Genomic DNA, 27612 nt, shown 5'->3' on the forward strand with positions numbered 1-27612 from the left:
CTTGGTTCCCTCCTTGCTAGAGCCGTAGGTGGTGACTCTTCTCTTTCCGGGAAACACGACGACGACGCCGGTGGCGGGGTAGTGCCGGTCGAGGAAGTGGCAGGCGGCTGTGGCCCAGTGAACCCGTGCCCGGGCACCGCGGAGAGACTCAAAAGGGGGAGGAAGGGGGATCCCAACCCCCTGGAGTGGGTGAGTGAGTGACAGTCAATCGGCGACAGTCCGAGCTGCTTTTAACACGCTCGATGTGTAAGTGTTCAGGGCGAAGGGAGCTGTCAGGTAGGTGGCTTCGTGCAAACTGCAAAGTCAGAACAGTTTGTCTGCAGGCAACACTGCGCATTAAATCAGTGTGGTTTTACCTGGCACTTCATTGTGTCTAAGTTGAAACAAATTCCAATGAGTTTTGTTGATTTACCCCAGTTGCTTCGGTACGTTCATTTTTGCATTTACTTCATGGCCGTATATGACCTCTAATGTGTTGAGTATCATTGAAACAGCTTTTCAGTCTAACGCTCAAACTCTCATATGGCTGTGAAGTTTTTATTACGCTAATGAAATGTTAACAAATTATGGATAGACATGTTTTCTTTTTGCCTATGTTCATTCACATGATGTGAGCATTAATGACCACCCATTGGCCAATTTTGATTCCCCTTCAACTAAATAGTTTCCTCGGCTATTTCAGAGGCAGGGTAAGAATCTTTGGGTCCCCAGTCACAGATATTGGCCAATCCAGATAAAGATTTCCTCCTTTAAAGGACATGAATGAACCAGATCAATTTTCAACAATCTTATAGTTTTAATGGCCACCATCACTGATCTAGCTTTTTAACCCAGATTTATTTGGGTTAAAATAATTCAGCAAACAACTATGTGAGAGTGGATTTGAATCACTTTTCCAAATGCCCGGACTACTGGGGCACAGCAATGCGGTTGATTGCTAAGCAACAGTTGAAAGTGAATCGGGGTTGGCCAATTGATGCCCATGAATACTCACATCAAATGAATGAACATAAAATACAGGCAAAAAAAAAACATGCTTGTCCACAATTTATTAACATCTCAGGTGTAATAGATCATTTGTGACCTCAACAAATTTAGTAACTACAATAAAAAATGATATTTAATTAGATTTGCAGAAAAGACAAATTATCATATCCATATGATGCCTGTAGAATACATGGAAATTTCTATATCAACAAAGTAGGAAATTTTCACATAACTTCTTTCTTAACCACTTAATTTACTTTGGTCCAGACGGACCTTGAAATGAATATCAATTTCAAGATTCCTCTGACCCCTTTCATGTCTTAGTATCATCATTTATTCATTTATCTTGTCTTCTCTATGTACATGATCTTGCATGTCTCTAGATGAACTTCATTTTTGTTTCAACCTATTCAGTACCAGATATATTTGTCTATTGAAGCAGAATAGCAGTACAATAATCAGAAATAAAATGTGTTCCCATTTAATTTCCTCCTGTCTCTTCCCTCCCTCCCCCACCTGACAGATTTATCTGCCAATCATACTGGTTTTAATGTTGGAGCAAAAAAACTGCATGCTGGAAATTCGAAACAAAAGTTCTCAGTACAGGTGCAAGACTTTCTGTTTCACATCCGATTTTGGGTCAGAATTTTAAATTTTCAATGAAAGAACCTGATTTGTTGCAAACAAAAATCCTCCAAAAATAAGCAACTCCTATATTAATTCAGTAATTTACAAATGACTGAGCATCACTAAGATCTTTCTTGCTTTTAATTGCCAAAAAGAAAGGATCTCCAAAAGAATCAGAGATTTGTTATGAATAAACTGCATTTTGTAACATCCTTGAGCTGCAGTACCAATTACGTATAATTGAGATTGTTATCTTGATCAGCTAGCTAAATGGGCCAAGGATTTTCAAATGGTTTTCAATTTGGATAAGTGTGAAGTGTTGCATTTTGGGAAGTCAAACCAGGGTAGGACTTGTACAGTGGTCAGGCCCTGAGGAGTGTTGTGGAACGGAGGGATCTTGATTTACAAGTACTTGGTTCCCTAAAAGTGGCGTCACAGGTAGACAGGGTGGTGAAGAAGGCATTTGGCATGCTGGCCTTCATTCAGGGCATTGAGACATTATGTTGCAGTTGTACAAGATGCTGGTGAGACTGTGCTTGGAGTATTGTGCACAGTTTTGGTTGCCCTCTTATAGGAAGGGCACTAAACAGGAAAGAATGCAGAGAAGGTTTACAAGCATGCTACCAGGACTCAAGGGCCTGAGTTATAAGGAGAGGTTGGGCAGGCTAGGACTTTATTCCTTGGAAAGCAGAAGATTGAGGGGTGACCTTTGTAGAGGTGTATAAAATCATGAGGGGTGTACTTAGGGTGAACGCACATTCTTTTTCCTAGGGAAGGGGAAATAAAAATTAGAGGTCATGGGCTAAGGTGAGAGGGGAAAGATTTAAAAGGTACTTGAGGGGGAACTTTTTCATACAGAGTGTGGTGCGTACATAGAATGAGCTGCCAGAGAAAGTGGTTGAGACAGGCACAATAACAACATTTAAAAAAACATTTAGGTAAGTACATGGATAGGAGGGGTTTGGAGGGATATGGGCCAAATGTGGGCAAATGGGATTAGCTTGGTGGGCACCATGGTTGGCATGGACGAGTTGGGTCGAAGGGTCTGTTTCCATGTTGTATTATTCTATGATTCTATCACTCCATACTTTGGAAGGCAATAATCCTGATCTGTCCGGACGCGCTGCACACAGCGCCTGTTCTCGGAGGACCAAGTGAGTAGATCCTCAACTGCTAAGTCAATAAGTTATCCAGTGAGGTGAAGCAGACTCCAATTGACAAGTAGACCACAGGCAGTATACTCTGAAGGCTGTCCGTCAAAGGCTTTTTGAGAGTTTTTGAAGGTTTCTGATTCAGAAATATGACACTGACAATAATTATAAATATCAAGATATAGTAAAATGAGTTAAGCACATGCCAGCAGTTAGCTCTAATCATGGAGCTTGCGAGCCCATTCAAATGAATGAATGCTGAATGCCCTTGAAATAAAGCTGAAGATAGGACATGAAGTACATTTAGACCCTCTCTTCAGGACATCATTGCTCAGCCACTGTGCTTATTGGTGAGTTTGGTGAAAGAACAGACCTCTGCATCTGCTTTTTAATGTGCAGAAGCAGAAGTTTCAGTCATGCTGTCAGTGGTGTGTCAAAGGTGTAAAACAGAAGTATTCTAGAAGGACTGGCTTTAAGCTTACTGACCTTCACATTTTATTGTTCTTGATTTTAAACTTGACCTACACTTAAGTCTTTCTAACTACCAATTTTTTTTGTAAATAGTCATCAAGATATATTGTACTAGTGCATTCCTGCTGAGATATTTATCTAGGATATTAAATTATCAGTGACAGATGCGGGTGAAAGATCCATCCTCCCAAGGTAATGGTGATATGACGAAGAAGAGCAGAAGACCTAAAAAGCCTCAAGATGATGATTCGTCTGATGAAGTGTTGGGTAAGGTAGAATTTTTATTTTGTAATCACAGTTCCACACAACATTCTCTTTGGTTGGGCAGATTTTTGGGGGGAATTGCATTGTAATACTGCCGATAGCTATCAATAATAGTGATGAAAGTTCCAGTATATTTTCTGTTGGAGATTACTAGCCATTTAAGCAATAAGCATAGAAAAATAAATAGAATTGTCATTACTAATACAGCAGGGCAGCAAGTAAAGCTGCTGTTACACAACTCCAGCAACCTCGGTGCAGTCCTGACCTCCAGTTCTGGCTGCATGGACTTTGCATGTTCTCCTTGTGATAGTGTAGATTTCCTCCCATATGCCAAAGACTTGTGGGTTGGTAGGCTAATCGGCCACAGTAAATTGCCCCAAGTTTGTAGGTGAGTGTTACAATCTGGGGGAAGTTGATGGGAATGCAGGGAGAATAAAATGGGATTCATGTTAAATGAACACTCTATGGACAGTGCAGACTTGGTGAGCCGAGGAACCTGTTTCTGTGTTTTATGATCCTATGACTCTACAAAGTCTTTTTTTTAATGGAATCATACTTGAATAAATCTCTTCATTTAAGCATTTGTATCAAATTGTTTACATTTGGTCAACCTATAAATTGAGTATAAGCTTCCAAGATGAACTAATAAGCATATTTCTTAGTTATTACATTGCTTGTTTATACTAATTTGTTTGAAATTAATCCACTGTAATGTCCATAGGTTGCTCTAGAGTCTGATTTAGGAATGAGTAGTAAAGGTTTTGCTATATGTTTCAAAAGTATGACACTATAAAATGTTTCACATAGCAAGCTTGTATAGAACTTGATGGTTAAAGTATGATGCCCTGGTAATTCTGTTTGTCTTCTAGTCAGTTTGATCAGGTATTATTGCTGTGAAGTGTCTGAATTTAAAATAAAATCTAAGATTAGAAACATGTAGGCATAAAATGAAAATGATACAGTCAAATCGATGATTTTCACAGAATGCCTGAGGAGGTGATGTGTAGATTTGAAAATGGTATTTCATGATATAATAAGTGTGTATGACATTGACAGATTGGTTTACTTGCAACATGTAGTAGACCTGTGCAAGATGCAAGGAACTTTTAGAATTGCCATATATTGACATTTGAAGTAGTCAGAGATTCTTCTATATTGCTCTTAATAAAACAAGTAGTGAAGATTGAACTTCTAACCAAATATTCCTATTTATGGTGGACAACATGCAACTAGTATTCGTAGCTGATATAACAATGTATCAGAAGTCCTACTACATGATGCACACAATTCTTAAAGATATACAAGATGAAAACTTTAATCAGTATTGTAATATACTTCAAACAATAGTTGGGAATGTTACAAAGAAAACATTTAAACTGTCATTGTTTAATTTGTTTAAAATAAAACTCGGGAGTTGTAACTTGTACAATTTGAATTGGTGTCTCACCTGTACATTTTAAAATTTCTATGAACTAAGCCAAACCAAATTTACATTTAATGCTTTTTTTCTAATATGTTTAGGTTCTGCCTGCCAGCATACAGGCAGAGGAGTGGATCTGATGCAAGTGAAGAAAGCTGTTACCCAGAACCACTGGTCAGTTTGTTTAGAATGTGCCAGAACTTTGAAAGCATGTGGTGAAGACTCGGATGTTTCGTTAAATGTTTGGATGTGTCTGAAGTGCGGTTATCAGGTAATTGTTTAGGTCAACAGCTATGTTTCCTTTGCAGAAAAATTGACTTGAGCTGTCAAATACAATTTAGAGGCAAAAGCTTGCATGAAATAAGCCAAGGTCCTTTGGCACATCAAACATATTCATCCACATAGTTTTATGGCCCATGTCATCATGTTATTGCCCATTTACTACCCTAGTTGAGTAAAGTTATCACACTTGCTTTCTTCCAGTCAAGTGTCACCTTGTCTCTGGCCAGTGAAGATTTAAATATTTCCGTCAAGGCGCAGCAATCACCTCTCTTGCCTTCCATAGCAACCTGGGTAACATCTGATGACTGGAAGGCTCTGGGAATTTAGCCACCTTTATGTATACTAAGATATCTAATACTTTCTCCTCTAATCTTAACATGTTTTAGAATTTCAACATCCCACATGAAGTTTCCGAGTACAATGCCTTTCTCTTTGGTGAATGTAGATGAGAAGTATTCATTTAAGACCTCTCCCTCATCATCTTACTCCATGCATGGCTTTGATTGGTAATGTTCCCTACTCTTTCCTTGGTTACCCTCCTAATGGGAGTCCTGAACTCTACTATTTCACTTTTAAAAGACTTTTTTGCCAGGTCCTGTCTAATGATATTGAAAGCAGCCTTCCCCCAATTCAGACACTTGATTTCTGGACAATCCTTATTCCTTTCCATAACTACTTTGGAACTTACCAAGCTGTGATCACTACTTGCCCACTGGCTTCATTTTCTAGGATTAGGTTGAGCACAGTCCCATCTCTAATAAGAGTGTATATGTTCTGGCTCAAAAAGCTCTCCTGGATGCATTTTTAAAAATTCCACCCCATCTAATTCTCTCACAGTAAGATGATCTCAGTTAATATTTGGGAAGTTAAAATCCCCAACTACTACAACTCCTCTATTCCTCTTGCACATGATGAAGGGTCTTGGCCCGAAACGTCGACTGTTTATTTCCCTCCATGGATGTTGCTTGACCTGCTGAGTTCCTCCAGCTCTTTTTGTGCATTGCTCCAGATTCCAGCATCTGCAGAATTTTTTGTATCTCCCTCTTGCACATCTCTGTGATTTGCCTGCATATCAGCTCCTCTATCTCCTACTGACTTTTGGGAAGCCTGTGGTATGACTGTAGTATAATCCAAACAAAGTGATTGCCACTTTTTGTTTTTATTTTTAAGCTCTACCCATATGGGCTCATCTGAAGAGCTTTTTAAGAGATCCTCCCTCATTACTTCAGCGATGGTCTCCTAGATCATCAATGCAATGTGTGTTACAATAATGCAATGCCCACTCTTACATCCTTTCCCCATCATGCTTGAAACTTCTATATCTTGGAATGTTCAGTTGCCAGTCCTGCCCTACTTTCAACCATGTCTCAGTAATTGTGACAATATCATGTTTCTGTGTGCTGATTTAACTTTCCTTGGTTGTGAAACTGACCTTCCTTAATGGGGCAGACTATGTTATAGCTTAACATTACAGTTGTGCTTTAGAGAAAGCAATGGTGCAGGAGATCTGTTATAATTTTGTCTGCATATTCGTTCAGATGCACTTCACATTAATAGGATTCACTTAAGTGGGAAATTTCTTTGAATGTTGTAAATTTCTGGAATTGTTAAATTAATTTTAGCAACAAAATAATCTTATTAGATATTTATTTGCTTTTATTTCTGTTGCTATTTTTGAGTTATCAGGAGACAATGATTTCTGGGCTTGCTAGAAAGTTGTACTGACAGGTGTTCCAGCTGTTATTCCAGACTGGAATTTCCAGCCTGCAGCAGTGTTTTCCAGGGTCACTAATAACAAAAGAAGTAGGAGCAGAAATACCTTATTTGATGCATCAAGCATGGTGTACCTTTTTGTATGGTCATACCTGATCTCTGCCTTGTCACTTGCCTACCTTATTCTCTCAGAATGTTCCTTTGGTCCATCCAAAGTTGAATTCTTAGGCACTTGCCATCCAAATCAAAAAGAAATTTAAGTAAAAGTTTCCCTATAGAACATGTGCTCACAATCTAGGCTAAACTTCTGTGGCATACTAAAAGAATGCTGCATTGTCAGTGGTGCCCATCTGTGCAGGTAAAGATTAACTTGAGGGAATTTTCTCCTCTTCCATCGGGTAGAAGATACAGGTGCCTGAGGACACGTACCACCAGGCTTAAGGACAGCTTCTACCCCACGGTGATAAGACTATTGAATGGTTCCTTTATACAATGAGATGGACTATGACCTCACGATCTACCTTGTTGTGACCTTGCACCTTATTGCACTGCACTTTCTCTGTAGCTGTGACACTTTACTCTGTACTGTTACTATTTTTACCTGTGCTACGTCAATACACTCTGTACTAACTCAATGTAACTGCACTGTGTAATGAATTGACCTGTACGATCGGTTTGTAAGACAAGCTTTTCACTACCTCGGTACAAGTGACAATAATAAACCAATACCAATACCAAAAAAAATTGAAAAACTGTAGAAGTTGGAGATCTGAAATAAAAGCAAAAAATACTGGAGACGCTCAGTAGTTTAAGCAGCATCAGTTCATATTTCAGGTCCATGATCTTTTATCAGAATTTGAAACTAGAGGAATGTCTTGATATTTGTATGAACTTAACGTATTTGAAAAAAATTCTCACAGGCAATGATTAGCTAAAGTTGAAGCTTGCAGAATTGAAGGGAAATTATTGACCCAGGCAGGAAATATGCTGAGTAGCAAAAGATAGAGCAAGGATAATGGACAGGTACCCAAATTGGCAGGAAGTGAAATATGTATTGGGGCTGAAGTTAAAGGTATAGAAAGTCAGAAGTTCAAGTTTGTTGTTGAAACAAACAAAAAGGTAGTACTGCAAGTAGTATTGTTCTGAATCGCAGGGATATTGAAGATTAAGTGAAAGGGAATGATTGTGGCTCATGGATTTCAGCACAGGTAAATGTGACGATCTGGACTTTGGATCTAAAATGTGTAGAATACTTTGGTGGTGAAAAACCAGAAGATGATGTTCTAATAGACCTTGAGGCTTCAGGGTGGGGGGAGGAGTGGGTAGTGGGTGATGGGCCGGTTTTTTTAAATGTCATAGATGCAGAAAACAATCAGAAAGCAGAATGTTATGGTATAGGGAACAGGCATACAAGTGGATTGAAGTTGTCCTACAGCTGTAGAAAGCCTTGGATTTGACCAAATTTGGAGTGCCATGAACAGTTCAGGATGCAGGACCTCAGAATGGATACTTTGGGCTGGAAGGGAATGCATTATACATTTACCAAATTAATGACTGCACTCCAAAACTTATATTATGAAGAGTGATTACAAAAACTACAGTTATGGAGTCTGGAATTTAGAAGACTGTAGGATGATTTGGCTGAAATTCTCTAGTTTTTAAGGGCAATTGGCTGAGTTGATAGAGACTGTTTCCACTGGTTGAAGTCTATAACTAGTGATTAAAGTCTGAAAATTGGAGCCAGAAGTGAAGTTAGAAAACTTTTGACATGCAAAGGGAGATGGAAATGTGGAACATGCTTCTGTGAATGTCTATAAATAGTCTGTTAATTTTAAAGCTGAGATTGATATTATTTTAAAAGATAGGGTGTGGAATCACACACAACTTCTTTTAATGAGGCAACAGAGGCCCAGTGGACCACATGGCTTTCCCCTGCTGTAGGTTTCTATGATTCTCTGATCCCTGTCCTTAACTGTATTGCTTCTTGGATATCCAGCTCTCCAGTTATAACATTTTTATCTCGTTTAAATCCCTTCATGGACATGCCCTCAATCTTTCTAATTTTTCATAGCCTCAACCTGCTTGGGCTTCTCCATCCTTCAATCCTGGGTTCTTATGCATTCCCCATCTCTTTTACAGAGGCTGTGCCATCTAGGGCTCATGCTCTGGAATGGTCTAAATTCCTAATTCAACACTTCTTCTTAAGACTCTCCTGAAAAGTTATCTCTTTGACCAAGTTTTAAATGACTTTTCCTAAAATCTGCTAATTTGACCTGATTGCTCATCTGTCTGATTACACCTCTGTGAAGTCTTCCTACATAAGATCCTATGTTAATTGAAATATTTAATTTATTGTAGGCTGAAGATGGTAGTGGTTTAAATGGATGAGCTCATTTTCACATCTGGGATGAAACTTTAAATTTATTACCCAGCCAAGGTTTTGCCTTGAGGAAATGTGGTGTTAGTGCTAAAACTTGTGTTAATACACATTACAAGACTGTCACTTCTTTAGATTGACCATATCTTGCACTTGTAACTTAGGGTTGTGGTCAAAACTCACAAGAGCAACATTCTTTGAAGCATTTCCACACTACGCATTTGGATCCACATTGTATTGCAGTCAGTTTGGACTCATGGACTGTTTGGTAAGAATAAGCAGAGTTTGTAATTTTTTAAATGTGTAATTATTGGAAGAGAATGGGCTTATAGAACATCACATAATTTTCTAAGTTATCTTAAATTTGTCTCCTTGTCCCGTGTTGAACATGCTGAATCAAATACAGTAAAACTCCAATAATCTGGCATGCTTCGGACTTCGGTGCCAAATTAGCAGTAGTTTTCCAGACTATTGGCTGTTATTCCCCTATTAAACAGGTATGTCATCACAGAGCACAAAGTGAGTGGGAAGGGAGCACAGGAAATGGCTCCCAGTGAGTGGGAAAGTAGTGTGGGAAGGGAGCGTGGGAATTGGGCCCCTGGAGAGTGTGAAGGGAGGGTGGGAATTGGGTCCCCAGTGAGTGGGAAGGGAACACAGGAACCGGGTTCCCCTGTGAGCTGGCAAGAGAGCATGGGAATTGAGACCCCCAGTAATGGGACAGGAGTGGGTCAATTAGGCCCCTGGTGAGTGGGAAGGGAGCACAAGAACTGGGTTCCCCAGTGAGTAAGGAGGGAGAATTGGAAACATCATCCGGTGAGCTAGATGCTAAACCGTAATGATTTCTGAATAGTTCGATAGTGGATTATCAGAGTTTTACTCTGCCCCTGGAGTTATCAATAAATAATAAAATTGGGTTAAACCACAATTTTATCAGGTAGATGTATATTTAGCTTGCAGCTGTAAACCTCAAATATGAGATTTTTGCTTGGATTTCAATAGGGACCGTGAAGAAAAAGGGAAACATAGATGATGTGTTCTCCTTGACAATGGATTGTGGGGATCAATTGTGGCTTTCCTGTATGACCAATAACTTTAATGTGGTACATTTATTAACTAAGTTTTAAATGAAATCAGTTGCAAGAAGATTTATTTTTGGCTTCTGGAAATGTGAAAGTTGCTTAAGATTGTGGCAGTTTACTTTCTTTCTCTTTTTGCATTAAACCTTATTTTTCTTTTGAATTCTTTGATAATGAAATTGCTTAGCTGACATCTGGCATACCCAGAATATACTCAGAGCACGGGCATACCTAGGATACCTTGCCAATTTCTCTCACAGAGGCCATTTTATCTGTGCACAAACCCAGTTCTGATGAGGACACTCCCAATAAAGGGAGCAGATTAGATAACCTGGAAATGCCAGAGAATAAGTAGACCTAAAACTGGAAATGTACAGTTGCTTTGCCGTTACCAGGTTGTAGGTATTTTCCTCCTGCTGATATTCACTTCATTTTTTTTCTTCTTCAGTAAATTTGGGATGATTTAACATAAGTGTCTATTGAGGCAAGGGCCCTAATTTAACATGAACATAAATTGGATAACTATTTGAAAAAAGGAGTTTCAAAGGATATATTGGAAAATGTAGCAAAATATAAATTGTTCCATTTTAAGCTCATCAGTGCAATGAATAAACTAATTTCACACAATATTCTTTTTAATTTCCTTAAGTATCATTAGATTAAATGGTATCTAATCAGATCAGCATCTTAATTGTTACGAGTAATGTACCTTATGGAGAAACACAAATCAGTCTCCAGAGGTTGCATGTAAATTGCATTCTGCAATTTTTGCCTCTTGGGCTTTTTCAATTAAAAAAAATTGTAATGTTGATTTCAGTGGCAAGCCAAATGCTTCATTTATAGTGGTTTCTATATGAACTTGAGAAGAAAATAAGTTTTGCTCTTAAAGTCAATTCTGCACAGTTTGCATTCTATGGAATACATTCTTATAATTTCACAGGTGCTATGAATGTGATGAGGAATTAATACCCTGCAATAAAAAGGTTCTTGCTCCCTTAATGGACTTTCTGCAAAAGCATGCCACAAAGACACATTCAGGTAATTTTATTTTTATATCTATTGCACCTGTACTGAGTTCAGCCATATTATGCCTTATTAAAGCATAAATGAAGGAACTTTAGCATTTAACCATAATATGTTCTTTTGAGAGTTACGTGGAAAATACAATACAATGTATTGTATGATGTGGTTAAATATCAATGGATATGAGACAGGAGTTGAATGAATGTTAGTGTATTTTGTTGATGGGGATAAACAAACTCCTCTTGACATTAGAGGTGGAAGGGGATGGTCCATAAAGATTATTGTACTTTGTAAAACTGTTGATATCATCAACTATGGCAGAACTAGCATCAAGTATATGACCAACTAAGATAACTCAATTGTAGCTAGGGACTACAAGGGTAAGTTTAACCTCTCCAATGAGTGGGTCGTGACTGTTCTGGGCCACTGCTGAGAGGAGACAAAGCTCTCAATTATACTGTATTCCAGGGTGTCAATGGGGATTATCGTCATGGACAATCATGATGAATGATCCCATATGTATTAGCAATAATTGTGACTGGCCTCCTGAGTCACTTGAAAGTATCACTGATCATCTCATCTTATCATAAAGTAGGATATATGGAATCATAGAAAATGTATAGCCCAGAAACAGGCCTTTTCAGCCCACCCGTCCGTGCTGACCATGATGCCTGTCTACATTAATCCAATTTGCACACATTAGGCCTGTATCCCTCTATGCCTTTCCTATCCAAGTATCTGTATAATCATCTTTTAACTGTTTGTAGTTACATCCGCCTTCACCACCAGCTCTGGCAGCTTGTTCCATGTATTCACCATCCTTGGTTTAAAAAAAGTCTCTCATTTTAAACATCTCTCTTTTCACCTTAAATGTGCCCTCTAGTTTCCAGACTCCCCTGTCCTGGGGAAACGATTCTGACTATCTACCCTATTTATGCCCCCATAATTTTATAAACTCTACATGGTCACCCCACAGCCTCCTATGTTCCAGTGAGAGTAAAACCAGGCTTATCCAATCTCTCCTGATAACTACAGCATCTATTCCGGGCAACCTCCTGTTGAATCTCTTCTGCACTCTCACTATTGATACCATATCTTTCCTGTAGTGAGGTGACCAGAACTGTACACAATACCTCAAAACTTGATGGGTTTCAAGTATAACAGGCCATCAGAATCAGTTGTCCTAGAAGAATGTTTCACATTTCAGACAGAATCATTATCATCTCTCAGTGCTCCTGTGTAAATAGCTGCCACCATAGCCAATATTTAGCTGAAGGAGCCCTGCAAATTCTTCTTTAATTTAATCGTAATGGGAATGATTTGCTTTGAGTGGTTTATCAACTGTTTGAGTGGTTTGTACAACTGCAACATAACATCTCAATTGTTATACTCAATTCCCCAGCCTATGAAGGCAAGCAAACCAAATGCCTTTTTCACTGCACTGAACACTTGATATTGTTTTTCTGGGGAAGCCTAACACCGTCATTGCAAAGTGACCTTGACCATGAAGATTCTTCAAGGAGCATCTTGGTAACTCCACTCCTGACTAATTGCTGGAGGCCATTGATTACCAATTGCTCATAGATTGCATTGTGATAGTGGAAAGGGCTTCTAGTGGCTGGCATTAGTTAGGTGAATTCACTGAGGTCATGCGGTTGATCGGAGTGGGCAGCAATGTGTTCAAAGATCCTGACAAAGCTGGCAGTTTTCTTTCATGTAGTCACTCAGCAGGTTAAACATATGATAACTAAGGCTGCAACAGCTTTTGCAGGCATTCAGAACAGCATACAGGATAGCATAAACATCTTGGGTCATGGAGGAGAATAGTCTTCACATATTCATCCTAAAGCTAGGGATGGGCTCTACAGAAGGATTTTGGGAGATGTCAGTGATTCTCTAAATGGATGTCTAAATGGGCATCCTTCACGGATGCGATTGCCTTGACATTGTGTGCTGAATCACTTGGTTGTAGAAACCAATATGTGCACATCTGGTGATCAAGAGTGGTGGGTTTCAAGTATAACAGGCCATCAGAATCAGAGTTGTCATAGAAGAATGTTTCACGTTCCAGATAGAATCATTATCCTCTCTCAATGCTCCTGTGTAAACAGCTGCCATCATAGCCAATATTTAGTCAAAGGAGCCCTGCAAATTCTTACTTTAATATAATTGTAATGGGAAAGATTGGCTCTTCAAGTGGTTTATCAATCATCCTGCAGAGTAACACCATAAACATTGCCTCACTACTTCCTAAGTTTTGCATTTTACTTTCCTAATGTCTGTTTTTTCTTCCTGTAACCTGCTCAGTTCTATTTCGATAAAGTAACGCATTTATCACTTCTAAAGTACTGATCCACCATTTTACCCTTGGTCTGGTCTGTTGTGGTCTTTGATAACCCTCAGAATGTGTCCGACTCAACCCTTGCAATAGCAATCATACAAGAGTCTCAATCCATTCAGTTCACTGGAAATGACTTCTTTTTTGCAGACCTACTTTGGTTGCTAATTTGTTGGATTCCATGGTGTTAGTGGTCCATGTCTGCCACTGTGATTAACTGCAAACTCAAAGGGACAATTTATTAAATGTTAAAGACCAGCATTTGGTACAGTCATCAATTGAGAAAGGCTGCAATCTATGGCAAGTAGGTTACTGATCACACAGTACGCAGGTAGCAGTGTTGTAGGTTTTACTTGTTTGACCTTTCTGGCTGAAAGTGTTTATTGAACCAAAGTCTAACCAAAACCATACTTAGGAGCTTCGTCCTTGGGTGTACCTAGTTCAACAAGTTACCTACAAACAATCTGCTGGAGGAACTCAGCGGGTTGAGCAGCATCTGTGGGAGGAAAGGAATTGTCGACATTTTAGGTCAAAACCCTGCATCAGGTTTCGACCTGAAATGCTGACAATTCCTTTCCTCCCACAGATGCTGCTTGACACCATTGAGTTTCTCCAGCAGCAACCAAGGGTCCTGACCCGAAACATTGACCGCCTGTTTTTCTCCACGGATGCTGCCTGACCTGCTGAGTTCCTCCAGTATCGTGTTTTTCATCTAGATTCCAGCATCTGCAATCCTTCGTTTTCCGATTTTCTCCATCAGATTGTTGCTCCAGATTCTAGCATCCGCAGTCTCTTGTCTCAAGAAGTTAACTGCTTTGTGTACAGTTCGCACTGCTTGTGAACAATATAGAGACTATCAGGTAGTGTGTGTGATTGACCACCATTTATTTCACCTGCAGAGAGATACCACCAAAGTTGTCTCTACAAAATCCTCCAAATCTACTGGCAGACTAAGTGGACCAATATCACTGTTCTCCCAGAATCAGAATGAGGATTTTTATCACTGACATATGTCACAAAATTTGTTGTTTTGCGGCAGCAGTACAGTGCAAGACATAAAGACGTAAAAATTACTATGTTACAAAAATAAATAGCGCAAAAGAGGAATAACAAGGTAGCATTCATGGACCATTCAGAAATCTGATGGCAGAGGGGAAGAAGCTGTACCTGAAACATTGAGTGTGGGTCTTCAGGCTCCTATACCTCCTCCCCAATGGTAGTAGCGTGAAGGGGGCCTGTCCCGGGTGGTTAGGGTCCTGAATGATGGATGCTGCCTTCTTGAGGCACCACTTCTTAAAGATGTTCTCTCGATGGCAAGGAGGGTTGTGCCTGTGCTGGAGCTGGCTGAGTCTACAACCCTCCGCAGCCTCTTTCGATCCTGCACGTTGGAGCCTCCATACCAGGTGGTGATGCAACCAGTCAGAATGCTCTCCGCCATACATCTACAGAAATTTGCAAGAGTCTTTGGTTGCATACCAAATTTCCTCAAACTCCTAATGAAGTAGAGCTGCTGGCATGCCTTTTTTGTGATTGCATCAATGTGTTGGGCCCAAGTTAGATCCTCTGAGAGGTTGACATCCAGGAACTTGAAGCTGCTCACCCTTTCCACCGCTGACCCTTCAATGAGGACTAGTGTGTGTTCTCCTGACTTCCCCTTCCTGAAGTCCACAATCAATTCCTTCATCTTGCTGACGTTGAGTGCGAGGTTGTTGTTGTGACAACACTTAACCAGCTGATTTGTCACTCCTTACATCACCTCACACCATCTAAAATTCTGCCAACATAGTGTCATCGGCAAATTTATAGATGGTGTTTGAGCTGTGCTTAGCCACATAGTCATGAGTGTAGAGAGAGTAGAGCAGTGGCTAAGCACACATTCTTGAGGTGTGCCTGATTGTCAAGGAGGAGAAGGTGTTATCTCCAATCCTTACTGACTGTGGTCTCCTGATGAAGTCGAGCATCCAGCTGCAGAGGGAGGTATAGAGGCCCAGGTTTTTAAGCTTGTGATTAGTACTGAGAGGATGATGTGTTGAATGCCTTGACATTGAAGCCCTAAATACATTCTGTTGGGTAAACTATGTCATTCACGTGCCTAACACCACACTCCTGATACAGAAACTATTCTGAATTCTTTGTACACAATGAGACTAACATGTGGGCAGGGTAAATGATTTAAGGATATTCCTGGAGTCTTCATGATGAATGCAACATCCTCACTGACTCCCAGGCATCCTTGGCCTATGACTGCTCAGAGTGGCAAAGGAATATTTGGGATGGCAGTGAGAAACACAGATCCATGCATCGGGATTACGTAGAAGTTCAAACAAGCCACCCTCCCATCCCATTGAGCACTTTCTGACCACCTGTGGTGGAATCTGCAAGTGCAAAATGGGCTTATTGGTTACTGGGAGCCTACAGAATTGAAGTGAAAGCAAGTCATCCTTGACCCTGAAGAGCTGCCTAAGAGGAGATAAAGATTGTGGACTTTGGGTGTTTTGTTTACACTTCCATTGGTTTTAGCTATAGAGATGATTAATGATTTGTTTCATCCCCTCTCTGTATGCAGTTGCAGATGTTATCAAAGCTTAGCAGTTTTCTTATTCCGCACTTTCAATTTAACCCATAGCACAATGTCACAACATATCACTGGTGATATACAGAATATTTAACATTATGTTTGTGTTGCACAGACATTTTATATTCTCATAATTATTTTTTATAAAGAAGGTTCCATAATCTCATGTAAATGTCCCTGCAAAAAAAAAATGGTGCCAGAGAGGGGTGACCTTTTGTGTGCACCTCCCAAGGGAATCATCAAATACTCCTGTTTGGAACTATTACAGCTGAAATCTGCAGCTACAGAGACTGCTCTAAGTAATATTGTTTCAAGCTATTTCAAAGAACTAACGATATTAAGACCTGACAGATTCGGGAATCCAGACACCCAGGGAGTGAGTGCAGCAGCTGGGAGCTCAGGGAACGTCTCCATTGTCTCAGAAAAGGTGGCTGCCAGAGGACTCCAGGTAAAACTGAAGCACAGGGCCCTAAGATCCCCCGCCATCCCACCCCCCCCCCCCCCCACCCCCCCCCCCCCCCCCCCCCCCCCCCCCCCCCCCCCCCCCCCCCCCCCCCCCCCCCCCCCCCCCCCCCCCCCCCCCCCCCCCCCCCCCCCCCCCCCCCCCCCCCCCACCATCTTCCTAGCTAATGTACAGAATCAGAAAAATAAAATTGAAGACCTCAGAGCAAGACTGCAGTACCAAAGGGAACCGGGGACTGTTGTATACTCTGGTTCACAGAGACATGGCTCAACCCCCAGCACTCTGGACACAGTGCTCCAGTCCAAAGGCTTCACCAATGACCGGATGGTGGCATCAGGTAAAGGCAAAGGCAGCAGTGTTCACTTCATGATTAGCTCTTTGTGGTGCACAGATATAGCAGTTCTGTCTCAGTCCTGCTCTCCCAACCTGGAACATCTGGCAGTCAATCATAATCTGTTTTATCTGCCAAAGGAATCTTCTGCCGTCATCCTGGTAGCAGTCAACAGCCAGGAGACAATGCACCCTGATACCTTCCTGATCATTGTGGGGGACTTCAACCAAGCTAGCTTGAAGAAGTCTCTGACCAACTACCACCAACATGTCACCTGCTGAACCAAGGGAGCCAACATCACTGTTATACCACCATCAAGAACGCTTACTGTGCCATTCCACGCCTGCACTTTGGCAAGTCTGATCACATGGCTATACTCTACTCCCAGCATATAGGCAGAGTCTGAGGACCACAGCACCAGTGGTGAGGACCACAAAGATATGGCTAAGGGAGGCGGAGGAGCATTGACAGGACTGCTTTGAATCGGTGGACTGGACCATATTCAGGGATTCATCTTCGGATCTGAATGAATATACCACGGCCATCACCAACTTCATCAAGACCTGGGTGTATGAGTGTGGGCCTTTGAGAACATACTGAGTTTTCCTGAACCAGAAACCCTGGATGAACCAGGAGATTCACAGTCTGCTGTGGGCTATATCTGTGGCGTTCAAGACTGGCGATACAGAATCCTACAAGAAGTCCCGATACAACCTACGGAAGGCCATCACGAGCAAAAAAGCAATTCCATGTGAAGTTAAAGACACAATTGGATGAACAACAGCTGCGGCAGGGTTTGCATACCATTACTTCCTTTAAGGTGAAACCTGTCGGCATAAATGGCAGTGATGCTTCACTCTCCGATGAGCTCAATGCATTTTGTCACGTGTTGAAAGGGAGAATAACACTACACCTGTGTGAATCCTCACAGTGACCGTCAACCCTGTGATCTCTGGCTTGGAGGCCAATGTCAGAACATCCTTCAAGAGGGTGAACCCTCACAACGGGTCAGGCCCAGATGGTGTACTTGGCCAGGTAGTGAAAACCTGTACCAACCAACTGGGTGGAGTGTTCAAGGGAATCTTCAACCTCTCACTGCTGTGCTTTGAGGTTCCTGCCTGCTTAAAAGGGTGGCAATTATACCGGTGCCCAAGAAGAGCAGGGTGAGCTGTCTCAACAGCTATCACCCAGTACCACTCACATCTACTGTGATGGAATGCTTTTATAGAGAGGTTATGCTAGAATTAACTTGCCTGAGTAAAGACCTAGACCTGCTAAAATTGGCTACTGCCACAACAGATCTACAACCGACACAACCTCACTGGCTTCCTGCTCTGCTTTGGAGACCTAGACAACAACAAACCATATGTCAGGCTGCTGTTTATGGATTACAGCTCAGTGTTCAACACCATCATCCCCTCAGTATTAATCAACAAGCTTCAAAACCTGGGCCTCTGTACCTCCCTCTGCAACTGGATCCTTGAATTCCTTATCGAGAGATGGGCAGTGCAGATTGGTAATAACATCTCCTCTTCGCTGACAATCAATGCGGGTGCACCTTAAGGATGCATGCTTAGCCCACTGCACTATTCTCTCTACACCCATGATTGTGTGGCTAAGCACAGTTCAAATGCCATTTATAAATTCGCAGATGACGGCACTGTTGTTGGTACAGGAGTGAGATGGTTTGGCTGGTTGAGTATTATCACAACAACAACCTTGCATTCAACATCAGCAAGACCAAGGAATTGATTGTAGACTTCAGGAAGGGGAAGTCGGGACAACGCACACCAGTCCTCATTATGGGGTCAGCAGTGGAAAGGGTGAGCAACTTCAAGTTCCTGGGAATCAATATCTCAGAGGATCTATCCTGTGCCCAACACATTGATGCAATCACAAAGAAGGCACACCAGTGGCTCTACTTCATTAGGAGTTTGAGGAAATTTGGTATGTCACGAAAGATTCTTGCAAATTTCTATAGATACCTGGTGGAGAGCATTCTGACTGGTTGCATCACAGCCTGGTGTAGAGGCTCCAATGCACAGGGTTGCAAGAGGATGCAGAGGGTTGTAGACTCAGCCAGTTCCATCACAGGCACAACCCTCCCCACCATCAAAAACATCTTCAAGAGGTGGTGCCTCAAGAAGGTGGCATCCATCACTAGGCATCCTCGCCATCTGGGACGTGCCCTCTTCTTGTTACTACCATCGGGGAGGAGGTACAGGAGCCTGAAGGCCCACACTTCTTCCCCTCTGCCATCAGATTTCTGAATGGTCCATGAACCCATGAGATCTACCTTGTTATTTCTCCTCCCCCCCCCCCCCCACCCCCCGCACTATTATTTATTTTGTAGTTATAGTGATTTTTATGTCTTTGCACTGTACTGCTGTCACAAAACAACACATTTCATTGTCATATAAGTCAGTGATGATAAACCTGATTTTGATTTTCCCGCCCCTGAAAAATCAGAATAAATTCTACTTCGGATAATTGGTCATATTATGTATACTTGTGTGTTAATTTTTGGTCTTTAATTATGTAACAAGTACAATAAACCAAAATTTCCCAAAATAACACTCCAAAAACAAAATTTTATGGCATCTGGTATTAATATAAGGGAAGTAGGTTGTCAGTAGGCTCCTGGTTTCCCATGCGATCTCTGCTGTAGTTGGCTTCAGCTGCAAAAATGTTCTAATTACATTATTCTTATGTGAATGGTTGCGGTAATTACATTAATCGGTTGAAATCATCCCTTCCATCTCCATGCTGGGATCCCAAAAGAATGTAAACAGCTGCTAACAGTGTATTGCCAATTCAGTGACTCACTGTAACTAGCCCAGTTTCGTTTAGGGAAATTGTCAGGGAATAAAGAGATCTCATTAGCTATATAAAAAGATGAGTCCAAGGGTTTTTTATCCCCAAGATGTGCCACCCAGGATGTTATACTCGTGGGTAGGATGGCAGATCAACTGTAGCTTTACAGGTTGTAGTTCACAAAATCTGTGACTGGCAAAACAGGTGCAGTACTGGCAATGCAGTGCATTTATCTATTTTCTCGGCTTTATTTTCTAGTGTACTGTATTAAACTATTGAGTCTCCGCACACCAGTGGTTCATCTATTGTAATACTAAATAGAAGTAATTATAAATTATATTAGAACATATTTAACATTTAATTCTGCAAATTAATACCTTTCAGTAGAATTGAATTTGTATTTGTATGAAAAGCTATTTGTTAGTTTCATCTTTTACTTTCCTACAACATGAAAAATAGAACTTGGTCATTTATCATGGTCAAATTTATGGAACAACATCCATTGCTTTGAGGTTGTAGATGGTTTCTCCTACAGCTATTTCTTTGAGTTCAGTTTGAACCTATCAGGGTGGGAAAATCTGATGAAGCTCACAGAGCTGTACAACTCAGAACTCTTTTAAACAGTCTTTTGAAACTCAACCAAATGCCACAAATAAAATAACATAAATACAAGCACTATAAATGACATTACACACAATGTTATGTGAAATTACTCAAGGTATGGTATAAAATGTTGCAAACTATTGCACACTCATAGGACCTCTCTGTATGCTGTACCTGAAGCATTTTAATCCTTAAATGCAGCTGTTAGCCTCTCCCTACAATCCTGTTTGCAGTTGCCCTTGCAAGCTACCCTTTTAACTATAAACATCACTTATTCTCTATCTCCACATGACTTTAGGCAGAACTCACCATGATGACATTCAGGTAATTCTGTCTGACTTCTTGCAAGGTGACCCTTCTAGCACTTTAATGCTTAATCACTCTCACTCTTTCTCTCTCAGCTCTGACACTCAGTCCCACAACACCTTGGGATAGGAATTTCAGTCAACTTTTGGTTCGCCATGAGTTATGCATACTTGCAGGAGGCATCTAACTAGAAGGTCAGGTATTGATCAGTTTCTTGTTAGGAATATTAGCACTAAATAGTGGGTAATGATAGTTTGATAAATTTTAAGGGCTGACACACTGCATCATGATTTTGCACTGTAGCTTCCTTTTTTTTATTTTAAATCTTCCTCCTCTTATGCACCTGGGAGAATTCTATCACTGTCCTAAAATTCACATAACATCATAAGCAAACAACTGTGCTTTCTCTTTCAAAAGTTCAATAAATGAGATGGGCTAGAGGCAAAATATGCTACTTATTTTAATGCTGAATCTCATATCGCAAACTGAAAAATGCATTTTTAAGTAGTGATATCTTGTGTGAGTGCAGAAGCACAGGATGCTCTTTTGAAGCTTTAGTGGCTGTTTGACTTTTGAAGGGGGTGGAAAATAAAACTTATCTGGTTGGTCGGGGAAAGGCAGAGAAGGGGAACCCCATACTTGTTCTGGCTGGGAGGAGGAGGAGTAAGAGGAGAAGTGTGGGCAAATTGATGAGATGTGGTTGAGCAGGAGATGGGTCTCCATCATAGCTGCTGTGATAGTTGTGAGAAACCTTAACATGTCTTTAAGATGTCTTCCTTTCAATTAACCATGACTTTCTTTCTACGATAGTTGATAGAGCTTCCCACCATCCATTGACCAAATAGTCCTTTTAGGTGAAGCAGCAATTCACTTGCAGTTCATTATATTACATTCAGTGCTAACAACATAGCCTCATCTGCATTGAAAAAATGTTGATTGGGTGACTGCTTTGCAGAACGTGTGTTCAATCCAGAAACATGACCTTGAGCTTCCTGTCACTTTAATTGTCCATCCCAATCCCACTCTGATCTCTGTATTTGGCCTTGTTGCTCAATGTCAGTTCAAGGAGCAACACCTCATCTTCCATCTGCATATGTTGCGACCCTTGGGACTTAATATTGAATTTAACAATTTTGGATGAACAGTTCTGGCTGTACCTCCTATATTTCAGATTGTGTGTCTTTTTTTGTCTCTAACTGGGGGGGGGGGGGGGTTTAAAGTAGTTACCCTGACAACCTTTTGGTTTACACCCTATTCCAGACATTCCCTCTGTTCTCTCCACCATCCCCCTTTACTGTTACTTAACATGGACTCACTCTTCCAGTTTTCATGAAGGGTCCTTGATGTAAAATGTCGATTCTGTTTCTCTTTCCATTGTTACTGCTTGACCTGCTGGTTGCTTCCAGTATTTTCTGGTTTTGTTTTGGATTTCCAGCATCTGTAGTCTTTTGCTTTTGGGGAAACTGACTGTGATTCTCAGATTCATAGTTAAAAACACTTCGAATATAATACAACAGCAATGGGTTTAGATATAATTTGATGCTGCATTTTAAAAAAAAATGTACTGAAAGGTGAGATGTCCTCCAGTATACATAATGGAAGTTTTTATAATTGCACGATAATAAAAATTTGAAATGTTTTTGCTAATTAACATTAAACATCACATACCTGGGGAGTCAGCAAGCATTAGACCTGCACACTCAATTAAATGGAGTGATCCCAATGTTTGGAAAACAAAACACTTGGTTAGAAACATACGCTGCCTATTGGAGTAACTTGCAGTTCATGACTATGTGTGGAATTATTCCCATTGCCAAGACAGACGCTACCAGTGGCACAGCAGAAATATGACATGCCACTGAAGGTTTTATTAAATTTTATTATTTTGAAGGAAATATTTATTTGTACCAAGTAAAAATGATGCTGAAAAGTAATAATTTACATGCATTATAATTTGCTTCAGGAGGTAGTATGTATCAGTTGAATTTTTTTCAATGATTTGTATATTTTGAATTCAAGGTCTGATAATGTAAACATTAAACAAAGAAGATAGACTTGTATATTTGTTATATTGACAACTAAAGTGTAAAAATTGTTTATTTGTCATTGAATGTTCTATTAAGTTGGATGTTGTATAGCTGAGGAGTATAGTAAAAGTGGAGATCAACTGCTTTCAAGAAGTTTTCTTAGCAGCAGTTGGGACTGTTGGGAAAATAATTAGCTTTTATTTTTGAATTTAATACAGATATAATAGTAATATGTATTCAGGGATCATAAAGTTTGTGTGCTTTAACAAAAAATTTGTGACTTGCCATAAAAAGGCTTATTGGTAGTTTTTAACTTGAAGTCCTATTTTCTGGAAGTCTATGTAGTTTATTTATATTTAAAACAACGGAATTACAGCAAATAAGCTGTTTGTGAATGCTGATGAAGAAAATAGTCTTGCCAAATGGACATTAAAATGATGGAACAAATTTTATTATTATTCTTTGACACACTATTTCATCTTAAAACAATGTACACATCCAGAAAAGTTTGCTAGATAACAATCTTTTTTACATTGAAAAATAAACTTTTTCATGATATATGCAAAACTTACTAATCATTTATAATATCATAAATGATCAAAACACGATGATCATATGCTCATGTCGGCAGAAGTACAGGCTGAAATGACTGCCCAAAGTTTAAGCTGATACACCCTAAACAATAGATCTATGCAAATCTATATTAGCTAAATTATATTAAATTTTCTTTTGTATTTCTTGGAAATTGTTTCACTTTTCTGTCTGTCCTTTGTTTCTCCTCTCCAGTAGCAATTGCAAATTATGGTAATTAAGAATAATCAGCAAGAAAATCATGGGGCATCTGTGCAAAGGAAATGCTTGAAATAATGGGTGTTTCTTCAATATATTTTTCTGGTAACCACATCAATATTTCCTATCACCAATTTTATTCATTATGTTTTCAAGTACCATCAGTCTGCTTCTCACTGCACATGTAATAGTCAAGGAAATATATTAGTTATTGTTGCAGCTAGTCATACAGTCATACAATTACAAGCACCATTTAAGTTTAGAATTTGATTGTAAGTCCAATAAAAGGAGCAGAGCTAAAGCCAACTATACAGTCAACTATTATGGGGGGGGGGGGGGGGAATAGACCAAAATTATTTTTGCTTTATATTGTCATAGAATGGCAGAATAATTAACAATTTAAATTAAGCCTATAAAAAGTAAGTTGGTTGTGACAAAAGGTGTGCAGGATAAAAATCAGGAATTTCTCCAAGACATTATTATTTTTCTGTTCATTAAGATTTTGCATCAGTTATTACCGTTGTAAAACATGACACTGAAATTCTTATATTGATAAGAAAAGTGAGTGAAAAATATCAATGGCAGCATTTCTTAATCTACTCCTAACGAAAGTTCTGTGCTGTCCCATGGAAGAATTATGGTTGAATCAGTGAATAAATGATAAACCGGGCACTTCAGTAAAAGTTATATAGTTGTTTCAAGAAATCATCCATGAGTTATATTGTAAAAGCATATTGAGAGTAATTTTAATTTTTGTCAATTTAAAATGTATAACTTTTCAGTGTCTTGGGTTTGGGTGTGATTCCTCTACTTTTGTTCTGTGGGTTCTGAGGTGACTGGTGGGTCAGATGATGCTTGACCAGTTGGTGTGTTGTTTGGAATATTGTGCATTCTGCCTTTGCTCTTGGCCACTTTGTGCTTCCATTAGTAGAGATTCGATGTTCAGTGCCATCCCATGTGCTCCTCCATTTAAGCCATTGTGGATTCCCTTGTATCAGTGAGGATGTGTTTGATTTTCATGGACACTTTTTGAGAATGCCTTTAAAGCATTTTCTCTGTCCTGGAAAATTCCTGTGCAAAGGTTTGGAGTAGAATGCTTGTTTTGGGAGTGTGGTGTCAGACAACCAGATGATGTAGCTCATCTACTGGAGCTGGTTGAGTGTGACTGAGCCTCAATACTAAGGGTATTGACCTGGGAGAGGATACTCGCCTGTCTTGCCAATAGATTTGGAGAATTTTTGATGAGACCCCTGTGATGGTGCTTCATCAGTGTTTGCCCATGTCTCCTGAAATGTAGAAAGTGATTCGTCTTTTGTCAGGGCATGGGAGATTAGTGTTGTGCAACAGAGGACAGGTTGCAGAGAACAGTTGAGTTCTGGATGTTAGTGTAAGTCCCACCCTTGCAGATGAAGGAGATGACTGGACATCCAAGCATTCACATACTCAAAGGTCATCTGAATTTTGTTATTCCATAAGTTAAGGCTGGGATGATGTTGATTCTGGAGTGTAGGTGAAGAAGGTTGAACAGATTCTGTTTCATCCTGTGGATTATTTCTGAACAGCTTGTTGGAGATGAAAGGTGGTTTTACCTTGAGGACGACTGAGAAGAGGTTTGGAGAGATGACATAGCCTTGTTGACCACAGTCTGCACTGGGATTTGGTCTATAGTGGGCCCATTGGTTAGGCTCATGGCTTGTATATCATTGGGTAGCACAGGTGCAATGGTAGTACATTTCTGAGGATAGTCAAATTTGAGAAGGATTCTTCATAATCCCCAAGTGATTATTAGATTTGATGCTTGTTATGATGACTTGAAAGAAAACCTATTAAGAGGGGTAGACAATTCCTTTAACGATTAATTGAACTTGGATATCATTCTGGTTTTTCACTGAAAGTAAGTAAATTGGAAAATGATTAAAACAATCATTTGGTATTTGGTATTTGCTAATTACTTAGGATCTAACAAAATATGAAGATGTGAACTTGCATGCCTAAGAGGTTGATATTGAAGTGGCGTTAGAGTTTCTTGCGACTGCATTAGAAGTAGTATATCATGTTTAATGTCTATGAAAGGAAAGGTGAGGAAAATAAGGAGAAAGTTAGGAAGAAGGTTATAAAACATATTTGTGAACATTGAGAATTCCATTAGGTTCAAAAATTGTCAACCCTAATATAATAGGGTTTGAGGTATGAAGCTGATGGAGGCTTAGGAGTTTAACAAATATGGACAATTGTGATGTAAGAACTTACTATTGTGCATTGAATTTGAAGACATGGGACTTCATTTAAAGTAATCTAAAGAAAATAGATTACTTAGGCAATATAAGATATCTTAATTAGTCATATGTACATTGAAACACACAGTCAATTGCATCTTTTGCGTAGGATGTTCTGGGGGCAGCCCTCAAGTTTCGCCGCACTTCTGGCGCCAACATAGCATGCCCACAACTTCCTCTTTAGACTGTGCTAAACAATAGTTTTAGTAAATGTAGAACTATAGATAATAGGGGCAGGAGAAGACCATTGGACTCTTTAAGCCTGTTCCGCCAATCATCTCAATCATGGCAGATTATCCACTTTAGTACCATGATCCTGATTTCTCCTCGTATCCCTTGATCCCTTTGGCACTGGTATAAAATCAACTGAGGGGTTTCTTCCAATCTTGTAAATCTCTTCCACCGACTCCATTCCCATGTAAAGAAACGTTCTCTTTAGAACATAAATTGAAGAAGTCTTGTATATCTGGGGGTGATAACGTTGTGGAACAGAATGTCTGAAGTTGTTTAAACAGAAAATCATGCCAGGTGCTTTTTTAAAAAAAAAAGTACTTTGATCCTTGTTGGGAAAGGTAAGTACAGGGCTATTGACTCTATAATAATGGTAAGAATTGGTAAATAAATTGCTAAATTGGTTTATTATTGTCACATGTACCAAGGTACAGTGAAAAACTTGTCTTGCATATTGTTCATGCAGATCAATTCATTACACAGTGCATTGAGGTAGTACAAAGTAAAGCAATACAGAATTCAGAATAAAGTGTAACAGCTACAGAGAAAGTGCAGTGTAGGTCAACAACAAGGTGCAAGGTCATAAGGTTGATTGTGAGGTCAAGATTCCATCTTATCCTACAAGGGAACTGTTCAATAGTCTTATAACAGTGGGATAGAAGCTGGGCCTGGTGGTACATGCTTTCAGGCTTTTGTATCCTCTGCTTGATGCGAGAGGGAAGAAGAGAGAATGTCCTGGGTGGGTGGAGTCTTTGGTTATGCTGGCTGCTTTACCAAGGCAGTGAGAAGTATAGATAGAATCCATGGAGGAGAGGCTGTTTTCTGTGATGTGTTGAGTGAAATATATGTACCAATAAAATCAGTACCATGAGAAAGGTACAGGCAATCCCCAAGTTATGACAAGGTTCCGTTCCTGAGAACTGTTCACATCACAACCTGAACTGTTCCTAAGTCAGAAATGAACAAAAGCAGTATGTGGGAGAGGATCACAGAAACAGCAATGATGTGGGAGTGAGCAGGCACAGGAAGAGCATCCGCCAGCCGCCTCACTGACTCGGTGAGTGAGCAAGCAAGTCTGCTCAGCGCTCCCAGCTCTGCTTGGTTCGATCCAGTCCTAAAGTGTTGCAGCTTGGGGGTAGGTTGGGGGGTCAGTGGGGAGAGATGGCACATGGAAATGCCTCGTTACTACCTGCCAGAAGATGCCTGCAGCCCCGCAGCAGTAGGCAAATTCATCCCCATCCATCCCGCCAGTCTTTCAAACACTCATTCCTATGTATAGGGTGTCCATTAGCCAGGCTTTTTAACCTGGGGAGGACCTATATTACTGTTGTCAGTTTGTCTCAAGGAGTACAAAACATATTCCTTCGGTTCACTGGCATCCATCACGTGATGCACTGGAACCATCTTCCTCTGAAATGACAGTTTTGAAGTTGCAAAAAGCTATGAAACATTTAATTCATGATCTTGA

The 27612-nt window shown here is 40.1% G+C and overlaps 1 protein-coding gene across 6 annotated transcripts in view; it reads left to right on the forward strand.

Annotated features, from left to right (window-relative positions):
- Positions 1-51: 51 nt before the first annotated feature.
- Positions 52-27612, forward strand: part of usp45 (ubiquitin specific peptidase 45) — an 89735-nt gene continuing 62174 nt past the window's right edge. For all 6 annotated transcript variants that reach the window (XR_007956997.1, XR_007956998.1, XR_007956999.1 and 3 more), the window contains exons 1-5: positions 52-189; positions 3395-3503; positions 5022-5191; positions 9457-9560; positions 11309-11406. Coding sequence is in view for 2 of the 6 variants with exons in the window: in XM_052024634.1 (XP_051880594.1) it covers positions 3401-3503; positions 5022-5191; positions 9457-9560; positions 11309-11406 (475 nt within the window). In the remaining 4 variants the exon portion in view is untranslated. The remainder of the gene's footprint in view (positions 190-3394; positions 3504-5021; positions 5192-9456; positions 9561-11308; positions 11407-27612) is intronic.

Source organism: Pristis pectinata, chromosome 10 (genome assembly GCF_009764475.1).
Source record: "Pristis pectinata isolate sPriPec2 chromosome 10, sPriPec2.1.pri, whole genome shotgun sequence".
NCBI classification, from domain to species: Eukaryota; Metazoa; Chordata; class Chondrichthyes; order Rhinopristiformes; family Pristidae; genus Pristis; species Pristis pectinata.